This window comes from Neopelma chrysocephalum, unplaced genomic scaffold, assembly GCF_003984885.1.
Source record: "Neopelma chrysocephalum unplaced genomic scaffold, ASM398488v2 Primary Assembly neopelma1_91, whole genome shotgun sequence".
Lineage (NCBI taxonomy): Eukaryota > Metazoa > Chordata > Aves > Passeriformes > Pipridae > Neopelma > Neopelma chrysocephalum.
Genome location: NW_020897753.1, coordinates 454,509 through 475,283, shown reverse-complemented (window position 1 = coordinate 475,283; position 20,775 = coordinate 454,509). Strand labels below are relative to the sequence as shown.

The 20,775-nt window shown below is 37.7% G+C and overlaps 1 protein-coding gene across 12 annotated transcripts in view; it reads right to left on the bottom strand.

The window, feature by feature from the left end:
• The window catches only part of KIF16B (kinesin family member 16B), a 135,038-nt gene that overhangs the window by 77,396 nt on the left and 36,867 nt on the right, over positions 1–20,775 (bottom strand). For all 12 annotated transcript variants that reach the window (XR_003535865.1, XR_003535866.1, XM_027693312.1 and 9 more), the window contains exon 12: positions 19,279–19,338. Coding sequence is in view for 10 of the 12 variants with exons in the window: in XM_027693312.1 (XP_027549113.1) it covers positions 19,279–19,338 (60 nt within the window). In the remaining 2 variants the exon portion in view is untranslated. The remainder of the gene's footprint in view (positions 1–19,278; positions 19,339–20,775) is intronic.

Below are 20,775 nucleotides of genomic sequence, written 5' to 3'. Positions count from 1 at the left end.
GTTCATGCATGTGTGCTCTGAGAAGGCTACACTGCTTGTGTTTCCAGAGCTAACACTTCCAAAAAAAGAGAAAATGAGGCATAAGTGCAGGGCAGGACTATGATGCATGTGTACAAAACCCAAGTGAGGGAATTCTCAAACAAGTAGTTCTCACTTGCTGTTTCTATACAAGGGAGTAGAAAAGAAAATTATTTGTCAGGAGTTTAAAACCCAAAAGCAACCCCATGTTGTTAAACTGAAGGATGCTGTGGACACCAATAATTTACATGGTTGTAAGAAATGAATTGGAGATATGGTGAGAAAAGGAAAAGAGGTTCTTGTGGACACAGGCACATCACCTGGGGTTCCCTAACTCCAAGAACCATAGACACAGAAAGCATGAGAAGTTTCCTGGGGAAGGATTGCTATTCCCTTGCCCTGTTTTATATTCCAAAATCGAGTACTGCTGAATAAACCCTACTTAACCTACACGGAGCTTATTCCCATCATTTGGATGGTACAGTCCTAATGTTTGGTGAGGTTTTGAATGGACTAAAAATAGCAGGATATAAGAGGAATACACTACAGACAGACCTCTGTTCCTATTTACATAAATTATCTCAATAATTCTAGATATAATTCTTCTGAAAGTGCTACATAAACAGATTGACTACTCTGAATTTTCAACTGTACTGCATGTTAATTATTATATTTACAAAGATGACAGCCAACTATTGAAATTGCACTCACTGTATTAAGAGGTGAGAATAGTAAAAATTCAGTCAACTTGCCAGTAAGCCCTAAAAACACAAGAAAGCTCACTTGTTTAGTTCCGTAATTTAAGGAAAACCTCAGGAATTTTACCTCTGCTTAAAACAACCGCAACGTTTCTCCTACCTGAGGATAAAGAACTGAAAGTGACCTTGTATGCCATCAAGTGCAGTGCCCAAACACCATAAAAAATAATTTTATAGATTACACTCGGGCTCTTATTCATTATATAATGTAAAATGTTTCAAATATTTGGTCTGACTTAGTAATAGTCAGTTTATAGTGGTGTACTTTGCATCAGTATTGACATTCAGCTAAAATAATTATTATCCTTCTCCAGCATTTATTCATTGATACTGACAGCAGTGGTATCCACTCTCCTCACTGTGGTTATACCAGGCTAAACTCCAAGCATCTCCCCCAGGGAGACGACCAGGCTCACCATACCCTGTGCTGTTTAATGCATCCTCTCTCAAGGCCATCTTCCTTGACCCTGATGACTTCCATATCGTGTTCCCAGTGCACCTGCAATTTTGCCAGCACCATGTACATCCCTCTTTTCTGCTCACTGCACAAAACTTCTATCTCACCATTCCAAAATTCATATCTTTTCCATGGGGGCACACTATCTCATGACAGTGAAGTCTCACACCATCCTCCTCTTCCACAGTGCTAGTCATGATGCTTTTGCACTGCAAACTATTTACCATCACTCACCCTTCTGTTATCCTAATTCTGAGAGTCACCCCATCCTCTGCGAGATGCTCTGCTAGATAAATTAGCTTTAATATTAGCAAACTTCACCAGTTAACACATCTAAAGAAATCATTAAACATGACTGAGTCCAAAAATGGGCTCCAAGACCATGTCTCAAAAAAATCCACTACTACAAAACTTCCCTCCTCTCTCGCACCACTTCCATCATATCCTATTATAAGCATTTTTATTGTATTTAAATTCTAATCTCCACACTACCTAAATAAGGAAATAGTTTCCTCTATGTCCTAGGGTTAAATGCTCCACTGACATACACCAGGATCAGCTGGCTTGAGAAGCAATCACAGACCACAGACAACATGATAAATATTAATTAAATAGGAAATTACTATTTAAAATCCAATAGATTTACAGGAAAGAAGGCAGTTATGACTGTGACTTTGAAAAACACATGGTAGAAATAAATATACCATTTGAAAGAAGTCTTGACAAGAAAAGCATTCCTTAAAAACAAAAATTTTCCTCACTAGTCCAGCAAATTTAAGCCATTCAGAAGGCAGTACCAGTCAAGGTTTTGAGTCCCTCCACAATTTACTTCAGTATAACAATCTTGGTCAGAGTAGTCGTTCTGAATTTAACATTTGCATCTAGCTTTAAATGCTTAGTTCCACTAGGTAATATTTTAGCAGACTATTTTTCTTTCATTTTATTTTGAGAATGGAGTTTATAATGACTTTTCTGGTAACTGACGAAGGTATAATCACCTTACCTTCTTCTCCAGACATAACGTGCAAGGTTTTACGAGGTCAGTGACAGCAAATACAAGTTGTCACTTATGTGACGTTTTTAATGCAAATTAAAGGATTATTAAAAGGTCAGAAATCACAAAAAATATATCCCATTTGATCTTGAGGCAAACATTTGAGGACGCTACAAAAAGACAGGATAAAGTGCCCTTTAAAAACTATCAGTTTGATTTTGTGTACCCAAAGCATAAAATAATTGGTGCTTTAAGCTGGCACAAATGGCATTAGCAGCTGATTGTACATCATAAAATGACCAGGATTGTTGATACTATTCTTTTGTAAAGCAGGTAAACTCAGCTGGGGAAACTCAACTTTTCTTAGCAACTATACACATCTTCCCTTAATTCAAACTCCAGTGAAATAAAAATATCTAAAAATAAATTCTATTATTAACAGTATACAAGATATGTACAGGTATATAAAAACATATATATAAAAACTGTATAAATATAAACAGTATACTGTCGATTGACTTGAATTCTCTAAATTGCAGCACTTACAGTACAACGTCTCAAAGCCAGGAGGAGACACAGGGAATACCCATGTCCTTTAATTACATGTAATGAAACTACAGTTTATTTCACAATTTTAACAATAAAATAAAAATGAACAAGTCATTGTAACTTGCAGTAGCCCAGTACAGTAATTAAATTGCTTTAAAGAACAACATAAGGGGACGCCAAATGCTTCAGCTGGAATTGTAATAGAAGGATCTCAATTTTAATTAGAAACAATAATGAATAACATGTATAGATGCCAAACAAGATCACAGCACCCAATAAAAAAGCAGGTCAAAAAAGAGGATAAACACAAAATAAGGGGAAAGGGTAAGATGACAAGAGTATAAATCCCATCATATAGTCACAGAAAACCACGTGAATCAAAGGGAAGTGTCCTTTAAAAATTAATTAAATAAAAGCAACCTATACTGGAAAACCCACAATCTGGTATCAGCCCCTAATACCAAGGTCAAAAGAATTACCATATTTATAAGAAAACAAGAATACTTAAATCATATTTCATAACCAAGACAGACATCCCACATATCAACTGAAGGGTAAAGTTCCCACCAGGTTTTTTTTGGTACATTCGCCAAAAATTGAATGGGAAAATTCAGAAGGGAGGAATCTCTTGCACCGTGCTCTGTAATCTAGACTACAGTATATTATGGCATTCTTGGCACATTTGCCACATTTGAGTGTTTTTAAAATTTACGGCCCGTTTAGTCAATGAGAGGAAACTAGTGCAGCTTTGCCAGCTGCTAACAGAAAATAACTCTTCCTTTCCTCCTCTGAAGATACAAACCTGCTGCATCTTTAGGGAAAAAATGCAAAGCAATTTCAAGCTCAAGAAGCAATCACTGACCTTTGCATTTTGCTGATTGATCTGAACCTTAACTTGGATAGCTGTCACCTTTTTTGCATTCTCAGAAAAATCCTCCAGGGAGCCACTTTTTGCCAGCTAATACAGAATTATAAAAGAGAATGTCACATTCTCCAAAGGAGGAATGACATTTTTTATATTTACATACTGCAAAAAATGAGGCAGGTTTTTCTTCCTCGGTGATAAAGCTTTATGTTATTTTGTATAACTTGACTGAGATTCGAAAACATGAGTGTGCAAATGCTGTGTATCATGGCAGCCTTCCCTCTCACCTGAATCCTCAGCAACTCCTGACAGGTACTACTGCACCTCAAAATTATAGATCTACTGGAAGTAATTCATCTCACTGTGTAAATTACCTCAAAATAAAGGATCGATGCCCTGATATGGAGCACAATAAAGCACTTTTCAATGACTTATAATGACTGGCACGTGAATGTCACCAACCATAACAGATGGAGGGCAAATCAACTCTTTCAATACTAAGCCTTTGAGGCATCCATTTTCATATTTTCAGAAGTTAAATAAGACCTCATAATGAATCTAAATCTAACCATTTGAACAAAAAGTAGAGTAGGTGTTTGAAATATTCATTTAAATGCTTCATTACCATAAGCTGTCAGGAGCACCTTAAAAATCTCTTCTAAAAACATTGCCAACAAGGACTATGTGACAATGAAGTAACCTTGAATTTAACATGTACAATATGTCCTTTCTTAATGAAAACTATTTGACAGGTGTATTAAGACTGAAAAGATCACAGGGAAACAAAAGCTACTTGTTGATATCCAGGAAAAACTTTGGTATTACTTCACCAAAAGCAATCTATGGCACTCAACTCCTAAATATGTTATTTCAATAGAGAAAACGTAGATTTCCTACCTAAAGCAGCTTATCCTTGGACAAAACTATGGAGATTTAAACATAAAACCAAATATAACCAAATTCTCTCCCAGGCATATTTCAATTAAGAGTATTAATGAGTGTCTTAAATTCAGCTAATCAATTTTGGTCTTAAGAGACTGACAACTTTAAAGGAAAATGGCCAAAAGAAAATTCCTCAGGAGGAAACCCTCTCAAATTTCCCTCAGTTAGGAGTACAGTAAGATACAATTTCCCTGGGTTAATGGAATCTTTAACCTTAAAATCCTCCTTTGCCTTTCTGCTACGCTCCCTATATACGACCCTAAGTCTGAAACCCATCAAGGTCAGTCAGACCACGGCCTCCTTCCCTCCACATCTCACAAATCCATGTTGGATTTTGCAGCCATATCTCCCTTGACTGAAAGCAGAGAAGGAAATAATGAGAGACAACGATGTGATCACGTAATTAAAAACTGTGTAAACAGAGGCAAATGGCAGGGGGATTACTCTAAATCAGCTGGGCATTTTAAACATCTACATTTCAGTTGCCTAAAAGTGTGACTTTATACTTGCCATATTATCAGCTGTATCTCTCAACGGAAAAAGTTTCCCTTGTAAACATTAGGTTCATAAATGTAACCAAAAAGACAAATGGATCTGTGCTTTCCTATAGGGGCCAATTAACAACTCAAACAAACATAAAAAGATTGAAACTATATGTTCCTCTTCTTTCACACATATAGTTCTTGGTTATGTGATAATCAGTCTGCCTTAGTATAAGATTTACTGTTTTCCCCAAAATTCAGAGCACATAACTAGTAAATAAATGAAAACTGCAGAGCAATTGCCATATCAATATTCCAAACTCTGGTTTTCTAAGTTCTCATTGAAAATCTGCCACCACAAAGGCTGCAGTAGCACAAATGACAGTTGGACCTCACGGGGTGGTGGTGGGGGGGAAGACCAAACACAAAAAACCCCAAACAACATGATATTGCTTCATGTAAAATATAATCCACAATCAAGTATCCTGATATTTATTTTTTTCTAAGTTTCTAGACAGCTGATCTTGTTCCTTAGAGCAACGAAGCTTCACACGGCTGGAGTACAGCATTTCGAATTGTTTCTCTTGACCAGAAATTATTCCTGAAAACAAGCATCTCCACATTCAACTGAAAAGGACTAGGAGAGACAAGTCATTGTTTTTCCAAAGATTCAAATACGTTATTTTCTTGAGTCATGTCAGCACCTTTCTTGGCTTACTATTGTAGAATCATACCAGGGTTTGGGTTGGAAGGGACCCTTACAGATCATCCAGTCCAACCCTCCTGCAACGAGCAGGGACATCTTCAACTAGACGGGGTTGCTCAGGGCCCCATCCATCACCTTGTCAAACACTCTGATCATCCATTGAAAGTGCAAGCCTGATACTGCAGCCTAAACCTGGGAATGCAAATGAAGGAGGATGGTAAGAAGCTTCTAAGGGCAGGTAATAAACCAGTTTTACTCCTGATAGCATCAAACTGTTTCTTCAGACAATCAAAGGTCTGAGGACCTGTGGATTGCTACAAAGAAGTTGAAAAGCTTTTCTTATATTTTGAAATCTAACCCACCTCAGATTGTTTTCCTTATGCTCTGTGAACACATCAACTAAATGAGAACACAAGGGGCAATGAAAAACTGTTGAAAACAAAAATAAACTTGCAAACTTTCACAATCAAAGGTTTGGAGAAGTGCTCATGCAGGAAGATACTTTTTAACAGAAATGTTCCATATAGAAAATCCACGAATGGAATGAAACATTCAGAGCAAATTCTTCAGCAACAGTTTGTCCTGATGCTGAAAATCAGACTTTTAAAGAAATGAAATATGAATATTTAACAAAAAGCTCTACAAAAGTTGACATTTTGAAGATGAATAAGTCCTTGACTGGTCTGTTGTGGATTAATTAGTCTAAATTATGTCTTCCATATTTACATAAGGGTAAAAACTCCAGATGTAAAAATGCTGATATTCATGGATGAACTATAACTAGGTCAGAAGCTGCCTGAAATCACAAGTCTTTTGCTGAAAAAGTTCCTGCAAAACAATGAGACTTCTTTCACACAGAAGGAAGTTGTGTTGGGGAAAAGAAAAAAAATAAAAATTCTGTATAAACCCTGTGTTTTTAAGGTATTCATAAAGCCAAATCCACCTCAAAACAAATGCGAATTAGGCACTTAAAATACCTTCAAGCACTAACTCATATTTCAGTAGCTAAAATAGGGATAACCTAAAACACTAGCACATTACCCCCCAACAAATAAAACTGAAAATTGAACCTGCACTCTTTAACAAGACTTGTATTGGATGAGTCAAGCACTGCTGATAAGATTTTTTATTTCCTTCTGGGAAGACTGTAGTGGAAAGAGAAGGATATTAAGTTACATTAGATTGTCAGGGCTCAGTATTCTCTACACTGTGTCTCAGTAACATCCTCATACTCAGAGGGGAAAATATATAAGTGTACCAGACATTAAAATAATAATGCATAATAAAGCAAACTTGCTATGGACCAACTGGAAAAACCTACAACGCTGTCAGAAAAATGAGTTGGAAACAACACAGATGAGTTCAGAGCTTTTCACACTTGCATTGATGCATTAAACTACCAAGGGCTGAAGAGATGGAATAGACCCTCTCCTTACTTTTGCATCACCTCCTGGAAGAGAGACAGACACTTCACCAAGTTTTCCAGACAACTTGCATACACATAGTCAATCTTCCAGTATTAGGAAATACTGGAAATGGATGTCAGGAAATATTAGAAATGCCAGCATTAGTAAAGTTTTTGATACAAAGGCTTAGAATGGAAAAAGATTTCTCAGTGCATGGTATTACTCAAAGAGCTAAAACAGGAACAAGGAACTCCCACTGCAAAACATGAGAAAACATTGACTATATGGATGAGAGGAACAAGAATTAGGAGAGGAATAAAAAATGATTTTGAAAGATTGTGAAATCTGGTTTGGGCTTACTAGTAATAGTTCCTTAAAAGGTGAAGGAAGAAGCACAGCTGAGGTGTTTAGCTTGCTATGTTTTGGATGGGAACTGGTTACATGGACACCCTTCTTGCTCTGCAGGCTGGCTCCCTCACCAATACTTATCACAGAGATCAGCCAAGACAAAACACTGAGCGGCAGCTGAAAGAAATTCGATTGTGTCTAATTGTGATTGACAAGACAATTTCAGGTTAAAAAAAAAAAAAGAATCTGCTCCAAGAAAACAACTTTGAAATATTTGAGATTCCCATTAAAGTGACAGCCTACACATTAAAGTAGGAAAAGCTGTTTTGCTCTGTATTGTATCAGTGAAGCTGCTCCTCTTCTTAGTGGGTGTCTGTTTAAAAAGCTTTGTTACTTATAAAGCTGCATATACAATATCAAATTTCTACCCTATGTTTTACTTCAGCTTGACAGAGGTATGGTTTCTGGAATAACAAAATAAATTCAGAGTCACTACAAAAGTAGTAGGTACTATTTAGGAAGCAACACAAAGAGAGGAGGAAATAGGAAACACACCGTCAATGAGGAGGTGTATCCTTTATAATCTGGGCACATGCCAAAGCAATGTTTGGGACTAACCTGGGACTTCAATAAAATGCTTTAGAAAATTAAAAATATGCTCTTCCATTATAGGCAATGAATTAATTATTTATATAATCATCAATTATGAAAAGGTATATTGATTCCCTCATGCATAGAGATGTTAGATAAGGCAAAAATTCCTACTATTTCTTCTCCTTCTAGTTAATGGAACAAAGAATCAACACCATCCTGCTGGCTGTACTGGTTTCAGTGCAATTAAAACAAAAAGTTTAGTAGAATTAAGACACTTCAGTTTTCTGAGAAGAAGAAACTTCTACTATCCAAAACCACAAAGAAAACCACAACTGAAGAAACTTCCTAATCAGATTTTCCCCTGTCTCCCAGAGCATTAGATCACAGCACCTTCATCAATCAGGAAAAGCCATTAAAGTCTGCAACAACCAAGATCAAAAAACTGTAGTTTTGTTGTGAGCAACTTACTGTGAAAGTGCAACAGCCCACACAGGCATCAATAGCTCTCTGCAATGAACGTCAATTAAAAAGGCAGATGCAGAATGTAGAACTGCTTAAATGAGTAACTGCTAAGATAGTGAAGCTAAAATGATGGAAAATTAATGATGCTACTCCTTTAAGGAATAAGGGAATTACAGGAGCAGTTCTTAGTCTCAAAAGGTCAGCTTAGCTTTTCCATTTTTCATTGTTTCTCTTTCCCCCTCAGAACTGATCACCACATGCTCATTGTTGACATGCAGCTGGCTATTGATACACAGAAACCCTATCATTGTGGTGGCACCCCAAAGCACCACTATCCTTAACATGCTACAAGGGTTTCCATCAGAAGCCTTGGCAGATTCAAAGTGATTTTTCAGGAATTTGTCCTTCACTCCTAGAATTACAAAGACAAATTTAACAAGGTGAAATGCCTGCTCCCTGACACTTCAGACTTTGTATGGACAGAACTACTTCTGACATCTGAGAAAAATCCCCTGAATAGAACCGCAGGATTTGGCTAATTGTAAGCAGAGGTGCCTGTTTGGCTTCCTGGACACTGGCCTGTAAAATCCTATTTTCCAGCGGCTTATAAAACTTAAACCATCAAAGCTGCCATTTTCCATGCTGGAGTATCTGCTGCAGGCTGGTTTCTGTCCCCACTAGCTTGGGTTTAAGGGAAAACAATTCTTCTGTGTCAAAAAGTGAGGTGCACGGATCATTTTGCTGTGTCTCAAGTGGAGGAGGCTTCACCTCCTCACAGCTTCCTATGTGTGAATACACTGAGCATACATCAGTCTCAAAGGGCAAATAAGCCTACATACACTGACATTTAGGGCAGAGAACAAGACATTCTTCCCTTTAGTGATGCCTCCTAGCAGGAGATACTATACCTTCCAGCTAAGAGACAGCAACTGATATCTAAAAAGGGAAAAGGCCTGGCTGGAAAACAAAGAAATAGGCTATTTTTGTTCATCTTCTTCTTCCATATGCATTAAAAAACAGTCTTTAATTACATGATCACATATTTTCTACACGACCTGGGAACAATTCATTCCATAGACTGTACTCTGGGAATGAATCAAGAGAAAGCATTGGACTCCTACCTCATTTGTTGCTAAAGCTGGATGATGAATGAGTCAAGGAATTGCAGAGGGAAAAAAAACCCTAGTCTCATAGCTAATATATTTATTCATTTTAAAAGCTATTTTGGGGGTTGTGTGTTTCTTGGGGGATGGGAGAGTTAAGAAGCATTTCACTTACCTAGAGTTCTGATCATTATTTGTCCAGAAATTCATCTCTACTTCTGTAGAGATGAATCTAAAATAATACATTACTTTAAATCCATGTGTCTCTTCCTCAGGGCCAACATGTAACCCATGCTATTAAAATAAATTGAAGAAAGGAGTAGGACTGTGCATATTAGCAAGCAACAACCACCAAGGAGAAAAAACAGACTTCAGGACTAGCAAGACTTTTGCAGAGGAAGATGCATGGGCTTGGGTGCTGGCATATTCTTGTCCCTCACAACCCAACTACCAAGCTATGAGAGTAAATGAATCTGACACATGGCAGCCAGAAACCACACCTGTCCTTTCCTTTGTTCAGGAATACAGTCTGGTTGCAACAGCCACAGATTTGTGCTGCCACCTGTGTTTAAGACACCTCTTAGTGGATTTCATTAAAAATATCATCTCTGTAGTTAGGAAGCATAAAGAGCAAGCTCATCACTCCAGCTACACTGCTACAGCAGTATGACTGTATGAATCAAGGCTATGCTCAGTTGTCAATTAAGACATGAAGTCAGGTGCACAACAGTTCTATGTACTCAAAGCTATCAGAATCATGCAGTAATAAACTCCTAAACATACTGCTAAAAACACCAGCAGAATAAACTGGTTCTGGTATTTCATATCCAATACATATTGTCATTAGAACAGCTCTTTTGTGAGGCACTCAAGATAATACCCAAATTAGTCATGTTGATGCTGGAATGTTTCTTTCCCCTCCCATAGCCAAGTCCAAAGAGAAATTTTATGTTTTGTCTTTCTGACTATTTCTCTGCTGATCCTTTAGAAGAAATAGTTTTCAGGGTATATTTCTTCTTCTTCTGTTTTTCTACAGGTTAAATCAGGAGCTTCCACTGCTTTCAATTTAGATCCCCTTCCTGCCACCAGAAAATTAATAGAAAAGTAGAACAAATGCCCAGGAGGAATTGTTGAACAAGTGGCATCTGAGCTGTAGAAAGGATTTCAAAAGAAACTCACTCTGTCTGACTCCCTTTTTATTTCAAAACCGCCTACAAGCCCTAGGGATGGATTAAAGCTAAGCATGGCCTGGATAGTCTACAAATGCAGGGCCCCAGTTGTAAGGAAGATGCCACTGAAATACTTGGGAGTATGGTGATCCCTAAACTCTGGAGGGTCTCTTTTGGAATGCACAGCCTGGATCAACCTAACTATTCAACCCCTGGCTCAATCCGTGGTTGGTGAGCTCAGAAACTGCAGCCCCAACTGTGCTTCTCTCATAGTCCAGGTGGTTCCAAGTGGGAAAAATGGTTTCAAACTGAAATAAAAAACAATCAGTAGCATTAGGCATCTCTAGATCACAACTTTCTAGCAGAAACTGAAAGTTAAAAGTGGTCAGTCCATCACAGAGCCATCACCAGCAGCTGTAGTGTCTGCAGGAGAGAAAGGAGGTTTCTTAATCAGGTGAACACAGGTGGCAGAAAGACTTGAAAGCAGACAACTATTTCTTTTGAAATCTACTTTTGACTGCTGCACTCAGCATTCCCCAGGTGGCTGGGACCCTTTCAATACTGTTTCTATTAGGAAAAGAGCTAAAGTAGATCAGTAGCACCAGTTCCCAATTTAGTAGTTTTATTGGTCCTCTGACAACAGCAAGCCAAGGCTGAGAGCAGACAAAGCACTGAAAAAAATCACTGGTGAGTGAAGAGCAGTGAGAGCTGCTCCTCTGAAGAAAAAGCAATTTGTATCTCATGACAACCATATGACCCCTTAAAAAGTTTCTGTCTGTTTGCTTTTATAGAAAATTCTCTCAGCTGTGTTTTCTTTCTTCTCAGTTTGCACTGACCTAGGCACACTTACCAGACTGAAGCAAGGGGGATGATCAGGGAAAGTAATAATCATCACTTAATAATGGTATCCCTTCTGTGATACAGCATGAAAAAACAATGTCTATTTTAAGGTAAAGCAAATCATGTTTGGATGATCTCTGTCCAAACTCAAATGTCAAAGGAGAAATCTTCTGACCAGAACAGATGATGTTATAAACTACAACCACTGCCAGTAACTGCTACACTTGGGAAATAAATACATAATGCACAAGGCCAGGTATAAGAAAACAAACCCTAATAAAACTGAGAGCTAAACTTGATATTACTTGTCATGGCTCTGGAGGCAGAAGCTGTGAGTAAATACTGTACAAGGACCGAGAACAATAAACATTCCCTTGTTATCAGATAGCTTTCTCAAAAAGAGATGGAAAAAACCCAGCACACTTATTAAATTTTAATGTACTGAAACTCAATTATAAATCTACAGAAGTGATTAATCAAGAGAAAAATGTTAAAAGAAACAGTTATAAATAGAAACTGCATATCATTGCCATTGGCTTTTCAACTGTAAGATCCATTGAAAATGAAAGCAAATAGCAGAAGTGGTCTGGTTTAAGATCTCTGTGTCCAGAAGCCTTTTTGCTTTCTCAACTATATTACCTGGTCAAATAAAAGATACTGCCTCTTTCAGAAACTGTTCTTTTATATCCCTAAATTATCAAAACTACCACAAAGTTAAGAAAAAAAATATGTTTTAAAGGCTTTAGCTAAATTTGTCAAATATTCGAGATACACCGTCATTTGAAAAGGAGAGTTTAAAAATATACTGACAAATAATTGCAATAATTCTGAATGCACATAATCATTTTACTGTGCATCTCACCTGTGAATTGTTGTTCAGAAGCATTTCTGCCAAAACAATTACTCAGGCTCTTCAAGACTTGCTCCTAAACCAATCTTTGGCATTCTCATAAACTTATTTTAATGGATCCGAAAAGCAATGAAATTCAAGATATTGCAAATAATTTTTCCTTAAAATATCAGAATTAAATCTGAATTAAGCACACGGAAGGACCTGATTTTTGTATCTGCAGTGACATCTAGTGCAAGAACTCAAAACCACATTTGAACAGGCTTCTAGAGAAAGGGAAGCTATCTGCATTTATTGTGTGATTTCTGGCTGAGATAAACTAGAATAATTAACATTAGCCCTTTTAAAACTTTCTTTATCTCTTGTCTTCTGCACTCACAAGTCAGCCGAAGGGAGTCCCATTAAGAATAATATGTTAATAAGAGACTCCTGTGACAATGTGAATGTCCTTCCTCACATGTGAGTGGGCATTCTTCCATTTTGATATATGTACGTATATTACATAATAGATGGAGAGCAAACAATTGTTGAGAAAGCAAACATCCCTAGGAACAGAGTTGTTACTCTATTTATTCTATCACCTTTGCTAAAAGAAAACAAATTCAGCAGCAACATCTGACTTAAATTCTTCCTGCCAGCTCCATAGCTGTGCAATCCTGTGTTAATTTTGTAGTGATTCTTAAACCTCTTAAAAATTTAAGCAGAAGACATAGCTTGTAGAAAGGAAACAAAAACTGGAAGTATGCAATGAGAGCTGTCTAATACAGATGACAAACAGAAGAAGTTATAAAATCCCAAATAAGATTTGTTCAAGTCAAAGTACAGCTGTAATTCTCTCTTTAGAAGTACAGTTATACTTCAAACCCAGCCAACAACAGACATTCTAACCAAAATGCAACACCAATATGTCTAACTAGCAACAAGTCTACAAAAATGATTTACTTACTGAAATGTGAAAAAACCTTAGAAACAAGTGCTATTCCTGCCAAACATACAAATAAACACATATGCCATAGCTGCAAATGAACAGTTTAAATACAGTATAATGCATACATTGTTTTATATATAAATGCACACCATTCCTGTAACTCCATTTTTAACATCTGACCTGTAAATAGAATCATTTTAGAAGCTGTGGCGAAAGGTATGTGCCCAAAAGTCTTTAAAACTCACATGCCCTTTTTAAGGGCAGGATTAAAGCCTCTACTGGTGTCTTTCCTAAAAACTTCATTATATGCAATTTTCTAATACCCAATTTACCCAGTGGTAAAATCATAGAATGGTTTGGGTTGGAAAGACCTTAAAGCTCACCTGGTTCCAACCCCCTTGCCATGGGCAGGGACACCTTCCACTAGACCAGGTTACTCACAAAAAACCACAAATGTCAAGATGTATTTTTTTGTTTGTCACATAATTTCATATAATTTATATACTTCTAAATTTAAAATAAAAAAGACAAAACAAAAACTAGCCATTCATTAGTGATCTGGGAGAACTGTATGATGCATTAGGATTCTAATGTTCTAAAAATCTTACTATGGAATAGGCATAAAACTCACAATATATTCTTGGTTACTAAAGACATCGAATGGGGACATATTACAAGTACTGGTTTTTGGACAATAATCTCATGCCATGGTTTATGCACTGTTACCCTCACTGCTAGTGATGCAATAAGCACTTTTAAAAGTTCTACAGTTTGTTCTTCAGGAGCCCAAGAGCTTGCACAAACTCTCTTCCCTACAGCCATCAAAAGTGGAAGCAGACAAGAGAGTTTTAGGTGAAAGCAGAAGGTGTTAATTGAGAGCACTTCTCACCTTGAGGACAGAGCTTGTTAAAACAAAGACATGAAAGAATGGAGAAAACAAATGCTCATCGAAGGGCAACATACTGGGGTAGAACACAACCCAAGTGAGAAGAGGAAAAGGGGACAAGCCAGTCAGGGTTAATAGGTAGTAACAAAAAGGCATAAAACAGGAAAATGGTGATGTATGCCCAGCTTTTCAAGCAGAAGGACCAAGATAATGGTGTTTAAATACCATTCAGCAACTGTGGTTTAAAGATTACCTGAAAATGCAAATAAATGTAGACAAATGCAGCATTTATACAAACAGGACAAACAGCTCTAGACAGAGTTCACTATGGTATGCAAGCCATCAGGGAAAGGAAATTATTAAAATCAAAATCTATTCGCTTCTGCCACCCTAATCAACACCTCCTAAAGAGCAACACAATTGCTTTGAGTTTTGGTCTCCTGCTGTCTTTGCTGGGTATAGCCAAGATTCCTAAAGAAAGAAAATTCCTCTGCTTAGACGAGTATGTCCACCAAAATAACTCTTTGGTATTAGTCTGTATTTATTCATCATGGCAAGTTAAGGGTATTTCATTCCCCCACAGAAGGAGGCAAGATGCAAACAATAGATGTTAATGCTTGAAAATAAACATACAGTTTCTTCTTCCCCAGGTAGGAACAACCATTCTTAAGGCATAAAAATTTACTATTAAGCAGTAGTCAACCAAAGGGCATAAAAAAGAAAAAGATCAAATAAACAGTGTTCAATAAGATATTTACACACCATGGGGTAAAGAGCTGCAGCAGAATTAGTATTATTGATGAAACTGAGGCTGTGTCACTAAATCCAACAGGACAAAGCCAGTGGAAGCAGTGACTAGTTAAACTATTGATCATAAGAATTAGACACACATACACAGAAAAGACCCTGTCCTTTAATAGACTCTGAAGACAGATCTCTCCGCATCCTTTGACATCAGTTGAGCACTGACACACAAAGCTAATGACATGATTAGAATCAAAAAACAGAATAAGGAAATAAAAGGGAACTCCAAATCTACTTCAAACTAAAAATAAATAAAAAAGAGCATTTAAATACCTTTATTCTAGCTACAAATGACAAACATCAAAAAGGTAAAAGCTAATAGTCAAACAGATTTCTACACAAACAGAAAAGGTGAGAAGAAATTTAAAAGAAAGTTGGGAAGAAAAACCAGCAGAAAATTATATAAAGGAGTGCACATTTAAAAAAGATTAATATAAAGGCTGCTAAAGGTTGGAGAAAGAAATTGAAACATGCACAAAAGATGACAAAAATAAGGTGACAGTAAAAGAAAAAAGATCTCTAGGAGAATGACAACACATGCAGTCAAATATAGCAGCTACATCAAAAGAGGTTTTATACCAATTAAAGCCTCAAAGCAAGAGAAAAATCAGAAGTTGGATAGGTTACCCTAACATCTTAGAAAGCATCCAAAGAAATTACAGACCCCAGAATTGATCTTTAACAGAACCATACAAAAAGGACTAAATTAAGGAAAAGAGCAAATGGTTTTTTTCCCCTCCTCCTCTTCTTTTTGGGAATGTGTACAGAAGAACATGAAGCAAAGGCAAAAAAAATTCATAGAACAATTCAATGAGCTTGAGATGAAAGCAAAATCCTACAGTAAGTACTGAGGTTGCAAGACACCTGAAGATAGAGAAGCAATGTAAAGCACTGCTGTTTTGTAAGGTGCAATCCTTGGCTGACATTTGAGGAAATAACCCTAAGTCTGTGGGCTTAAAACCAAACACTATCACTTTGGGATTTTATACAGTATTTTACACAATGCTGAAGCATTAGTCCACATATTTATTAACTTGATTAAGCATTAAAATATCCTTGCTTTGATTAAAAGCAAGGATGGGGGACAGATTGTAATACTAGGTTAGTAAGGTTAGAGTGTCATGTTATATTGCAGTGAGGAGGTCAAGGACGAAAACCACCATTGGAAGCAACACTTGTCACTTCAGGCACATCAGCAATGCCAAGAACCTGTCATGCAATGAATCCTTCATACAGAGTCAACAAAAATTTAAGACTCTGATGTATACAGTGTTCTAATTTAATATGGAAACAGGAGGATCTGGGATTTAGGTGTGAGTTGACAGTAATTCAGACTCCAGGGGAACTCAGTCGCCCAGCAAAAGGGCTTCTTTCAAGCACATGAAAGAAAGGGAGCACACTGTCGATACCACCATCACCAGCCCAAGACATGTCCAATCTGTCAACAGCATATATGGAGGATTATACAAGATGTTCACAGCTGCTAGTGGCCTTCAGCCACTGTGCCTTCCCCAAAATCCAGAGCTGACAACATCTACAGATAGGAGAGATCAATATACTTAGTCTAAAGATGCACAGAAAACTGAAACTTAGGGTGAACTACAAATAAATGTCAAAGAGGATAAAAGCTACAAGCAGAAACAAGGAAGAATACTGGGATGTACATGTCAGCTGTACACATGGCACTGTGATGACTAAAATAACTAAATTTTAAGCAGCCAAATACTTTTTATCAAAAACTTGCATTCACACAGTATTTTCTGTTCCTTGGACAGTATTTTCCATTCTCTATGAATTATTTGCAAGGTAGCATTTGGATGCTGATGGTCTAATTTAAAACAAGGTTCAATATAACTGGCAAGGCTGAACAAGTTTGAGAAACATCTTCCCTGAAAAACAGTATGCATTATTTCTTTGCCAAGCATCTTTGCCTGATGAAAGCACTGTATTCAGTAAAAACCAGGTAACTTTTTCCAACAGTATCTGTTGATCTACTAGAAAACACTAGCATGCCCTGTGAATCTTCCTGTATTTTACAAGGCTTATGCAAAATCCTTTCAATTATTTTGGATTTAAACACTAATACATTTTTCCATCAGCCTGTGAGAACAATTCAAAACCATGTGAACTTTGATATTTAGAACTTAGTACAAAAAAAAGCGTAATTACAGAGAGTAGGAAATCCCATTCAGCTACTAGCAAGCGCACCTGCATCTGGCAGGCATATGCCTTAAAGATTTGGAGCAAAAGGTGTTAGGAACTGAGAAGCAAATGGTTTTCAATTCTCCAAGCCTGCTGCAGCACAGGAACTGGAAGGCAGCAACTACCTCAGGATGGCAAGGTTTTAATTATAACACAAACATGAAGTTCTGAGTACCTTAAGGAAGAATGTCCTGAAAGTTACTGAATGGGCAAAGTTGCAGGTGTGACTGCGGTGAGGTAGACATACAAAGACAGTCTCACTTCTCAAAGAGGGCCAAGACAGTCTATTTTTACAAATTAACAATGTGTACAAAACCCCCAGTGAACTTATAGGGAATCCATTACAGGAACACCACTGCTCTCTACAGTTTAAAATCTGCTTTCCAATGACTCAGCTGGCAAACTTCCAAAAAGCCTTTTCCCACTCAATTTTAAGAATCATTAAACAAGAAGTGAATAAAAATATGGATCCTTTCAGTAAAACGGTGTAAAATAAAACAGTACAACCAAGAAATCTTTTGCAGATTTTCAGGTTTTTGGGACAAAGAAAGTTATACCAACTGCCTTTAACCCCAAAATGAAACATAAGCTACGTTCATACACTCAAAGATCAGCATATGATGCAATTCATACAGAAGCTGTATGAATTAAGCTAAGAAAATCTCAGTACTAGAAAAGCAGAAATTACAGTTTCTCTGTTTAAGTCCTTTACATTCAGCTATTTAACAAATGCAGCTTTCCCTTGTTTATACGCATTGTTCAGTTAACACCTCCTCTGATTCTGTAATTTCTGTGCAGGGATCAGTGGATTTCCAACATACAGCTTTAAAAACTTCCCAAATATGACATAATGTTTACTTCCACAGTTGATAAAAATTCACAAATTCTCCATGTGACAATGGGTTCCCCAGTCCAGACATGAATGAAGAGGGGACTAACAAAGTTTTATGTATGTATAGATGCTTCAAAATAACAAAATAACACAGAATTAACATAAAGTTGGACCCAAAACATCTCTGATGAATATGCAAATGGTGATTCCCAGTTCAGTATCTAGAGAGACATTAAACACTCCATTCTGTCACACCATCTGCTAAGTAGTTACCAACCCTGCTCTGTTCTCTATACTATTAGTGCTTTATTTTTATTTTTAAGCATGGAGCCATTCAACTTATCTGGAAGTCAGATAAAAGACACGGTGGTGAACTTAAAGAAAAAAGTAAAGAAATCAGAAAGTGATCCAAAAAATATCAAGTTTTGTGTCAGTGATGAGGAGAACCAAAAAAATTCCTTCTAAATGCTTGCTTCAATTACACTACAAACAAGTTTATGTTCAGCAAGTCATGAAAGCTTAAGCTCTGTTTTTGAAATTTTTATTTAACAGAATAGTTAAAACATTTGGCAAAAAAAATTAGTTTACATTAAAGAAGTTGTGGGAATTCATCTGTGTGTGTGTGTGTGTATGCACACATGTGCTTGTACATGTGTACAGAATCATAAAATGCCCCATTAAAATATAACCTTAGACTATCACTTTAATCATGCACCAAATACCAGTATAAAATCTTACCAGTACAATGGAAAATTTGTATCCACTATGCACCACATCCACTGAGATACCCAATGTAAGATAAAAGGTGATTATTCACAGGTCTTGTTGATACCACACAAATACCAAGGGCATGAGGGATCCACTTCTCCCTGCCCAGGTTTTCTTCATTTGCAACTCAATAAAAACATTCATTAGTTTAAAGACTTGTTAGAGAGAATCTGTTTTGCACTGTGGGGTCACTATGGTGAACAACAGAAAGAGCTGAGGCAAAGAAGATGACTTAGAACAGGAATTTTTCTTTTTTAAGGGAAAACACTAAGACTAGTTCAAATGCCAAGATGAAAATTTATTTATTTGCCTTACTTTCAGAATATCTTGAGTTTCATTCCACTTGTTTGTCCACTCTTTGGTCAGTTCTTGCACCTATGAAAGAAAACAAATACTGAAAAAAATCTCATCCTTAATGCATTCTCACAGAAGAACTAAGTATTGGTGCAATTCTTTGAGAAGTTTAATACTTTAACATTTAGAAGAACATTGTTGCTCCTGCAATAAGTTGCCATACCTACGACACTTCTCCCTCAAAACACAAAATTCTTATTTACAGCATAAAATGTTTCATTCAGGGATGGCGACACCAAATAATGGGTTTTCAAAGAAATATGGAATTATTCCATAAAGTGCTTCAGCAGTACTACAAAGTTCACTGCCACAGATTGATCCCTTAGGTATAACAGGACAGCTCCCTTCCTTTGGCACAAGCTAAACTCCCCTCCAGAGGATGGCATGCAGAGGAAGAGGCAGACCAGCAGCCTTCAGGAGAGAACCAGAGCAAAGTTTGCTGTCACTTAGAAACCACACACTTCATTGACATCAGCACAGAAATGAGAATATGCTTGCACAAGCATTATAGACATTGGGAGCTCTTGGTATAGAATCATAAATCATTTAGGTTAGAAAGGACCTTTAGATCATCAAATCCAACTGCCAAGCCCACCACTAAACCACATCCCTCCTAAGCGCTACATCTACACATCTTTTACATACCTCAATGACTTCCCTAGGCAGCCTATTCCAACGTTTGACAACTGTTTCCATGAAGAAATTTTTCCTAATACCCAATCTAAGCCTCCACTGCACTGCAACTTGAGGCTGCTTCCTCTTGTCCTATCACTTGTTAGCTGGGAGAAGACTGATCCCCACCTCCCTACAAGCCTCCTTTCAGGGAGCTGTAGAGAGCAGTAAGTTTCCCCCTGAGCCTCCTTTTCTCCAGGCTGAGCCTCCACAGCACCCTCAGCTGCTCCTCATCGGACTGGTGCTCCAGACCCTTCACCAGCTTTGTCGTTCTTCTCTGGACTCACTCCAGCACCTCAGTGTCCTTCCTGAATTGAGGAGCCCAGAAGTGGACACAGGACTCAAAGTGTGAGTAGACAGCACTCACCAGTGCTGAGTACAGGGGAAGAATCACTTCCCTAGTCCCATTGGCCAGGCTATTCCTGATACAGGCCAGGATGCCATTGGCCTTCTTGGCCCCCTGGGCACACTCTGGCTCATGTTCAGCCACTGTTGACCAGCAACCCCCCCCAGGTCCTTTACCGCTGGGCCACTTTCCACCCACTCCCCAGCGTGGAGCACTGCAGAGGTTGTGGTGACTCAAGGGCAGGACGTACCTGGCACTTTGCCTTGTTAAACCTCAGATCACTGGCCTTGGCCCTTTACTCCAGCCTGTCCAGATCCCTCTGCAGAGCATTCCTACTCTCCAGCAGATCAACACTTCCACCCAACTCAGTGTAGTCTGCAAACTCACTGAGGGTGCACTCGATCCTCTTGTCCAGGTCATTGATAAAGATACGAAACAGG